The sequence below is a fragment of the Phalaenopsis equestris genome, unplaced genomic scaffold (assembly GCF_001263595.1).
Source record: "Phalaenopsis equestris unplaced genomic scaffold, ASM126359v1 Scaffold196170, whole genome shotgun sequence".
Taxonomy (NCBI): domain Eukaryota; kingdom Viridiplantae; phylum Streptophyta; class Magnoliopsida; order Asparagales; family Orchidaceae; genus Phalaenopsis; species Phalaenopsis equestris.
In genome coordinates this window covers 1-1,448 of record NW_018216119.1, presented here as the reverse complement: position 1 = coordinate 1,448, position 1,448 = coordinate 1, and the positions used below count along the sequence as shown (strand labels likewise).

Sequence of the window (1,448 nt, the reverse complement as noted above, 5' to 3'; positions counted from 1 at the left end):
ACTTATAAGCTGCCCCATACGGCCTCAAAGTCCCTATTTATGGGAATAACTCACAGGAGAAATCAAAATATTCCAAATAAAACATTTAAATATGATAAATAATCACCACCAAATTCATTCGGAACACAAAACCTATCATCATTTTCATGTCAAATATAAAACCAACAACATAAAGTCATTAATCTTATTATTTGGCTGAATTTACGTTAAATTCATAATCAAATCCTCTTCAAATGATGCTACCAAACACCCCCTAATACATCAACACACTTATTGCAAACTAAAATCAGTGAAACTAAAGCCTTAAGCCACTTAATTTATTTTTAACTAAACCATAAGGTAAAACCAAACCATCATTAAACTCTCCTACACACAACTCCAACCCCTAAACCTTCATGAAAAATACAAAAGGCTTGAAACCTCCTTCAAGCCGCCGCCGGAGGTGAAGGTGGGTCGGCGAAAGCACCGCAAATACTCGAGGTGACGTTTGCCAACCCAGGTCCTAACACCGGCACAGTGAATATAAATGGAAGACAACTCTCTTCAATGTGCACAACAGCCTTGCAACAATCCTGGCTAAGATTTATGTGCAAATTGAGGAAAGAAGGAATCAGCTTCACCACACATTGTTCGACCTCCGTCGCGGCTTTCCAGCACTTCAAGATGTCAGGGATGAGATCGAACGATGAGGCCGTCGGCATCGTCGTGCCGACGAAGACGAGAAAGAGGATGAAATAAGGCATTGTTGCTGATTTGGCAGCCATTGATGTTGCTGTGAGGTTTCTAGCTGTATGTTTGTGTTTTGATGTTGGCGAGATGAGATGTGAATGGAGATTTATATAATGTGGAGTTGATTGATGTTGGGGGGTTTTAAAACGGTTGTTTTGAAGAGTTTTAATTGTGTTGGGGGGTTTTGTATGGTTACGGCTTCGTTGTAGTAATTGGTTTGATAACTTAAGAGCGTTAAATCATAAAAGCTTTTGGATTGATTTGGAGTTATTTATAAATTAGGAGTTTTGAGTTTGTGTAGAAAAAGTGTTGAGATCCTTACAATTGGTTTGTTGAAAATGTGGTCATGACAGGAAGTAGTGTGTTAACATGCGAAAACTTTAGAGTGGAATCGGGCTCGAGCGGCTCCCAAGTTAAGCTCGAGCATGATTAATTTTATCGAGTTTGAGTTCGAGTTCGAGCTTAGTTTACTCTAAAGTGGCTTGTTTATTATGAAAGAGAGAAGATAGTATTAATTTAAGGTAGTGTTGTAACAATATGACAAATAGAACTTGCAATTATGAGAGAAATAATTTGAAATCACATAATATAAAATACAAAATATTAGCTTTTAAATATTTTTAATAATTAAAAAATAAAGATTTCAAAATTCATATATTTTGAGTATATTTTTTATTAATATTTTTTTTAGAACGAGCTGTCCACGGGTCAACGAGTTG

General features: G+C 36.3%; 1 protein-coding gene across 1 annotated transcript; it reads right to left on the bottom strand.

The window, feature by feature from the left end:
* Nucleotides 1-425: 425 nt before the first annotated feature.
* LOC110035113 (egg cell-secreted protein 1.4-like) lies at nt 426-764 on the bottom strand. Its single transcript, XM_020739353.1, has one exon. The coding sequence runs from the start codon at nt 762-764 to the stop codon at nt 426-428; it is 339 nt and encodes a 112-aa protein (XP_020595012.1).
* Nucleotides 765-1,448: the final 684 nt, after the last annotated feature.

Bases quoted from the DNA above. Each gene is read 5' to 3' on its own strand.
- LOC110035113 (XM_020739353.1), bottom strand. From the start codon at position 764: ATGGCTGCCAAATCAGCAACAATGCCTTATTTCATCCTCTTTCTCGTC.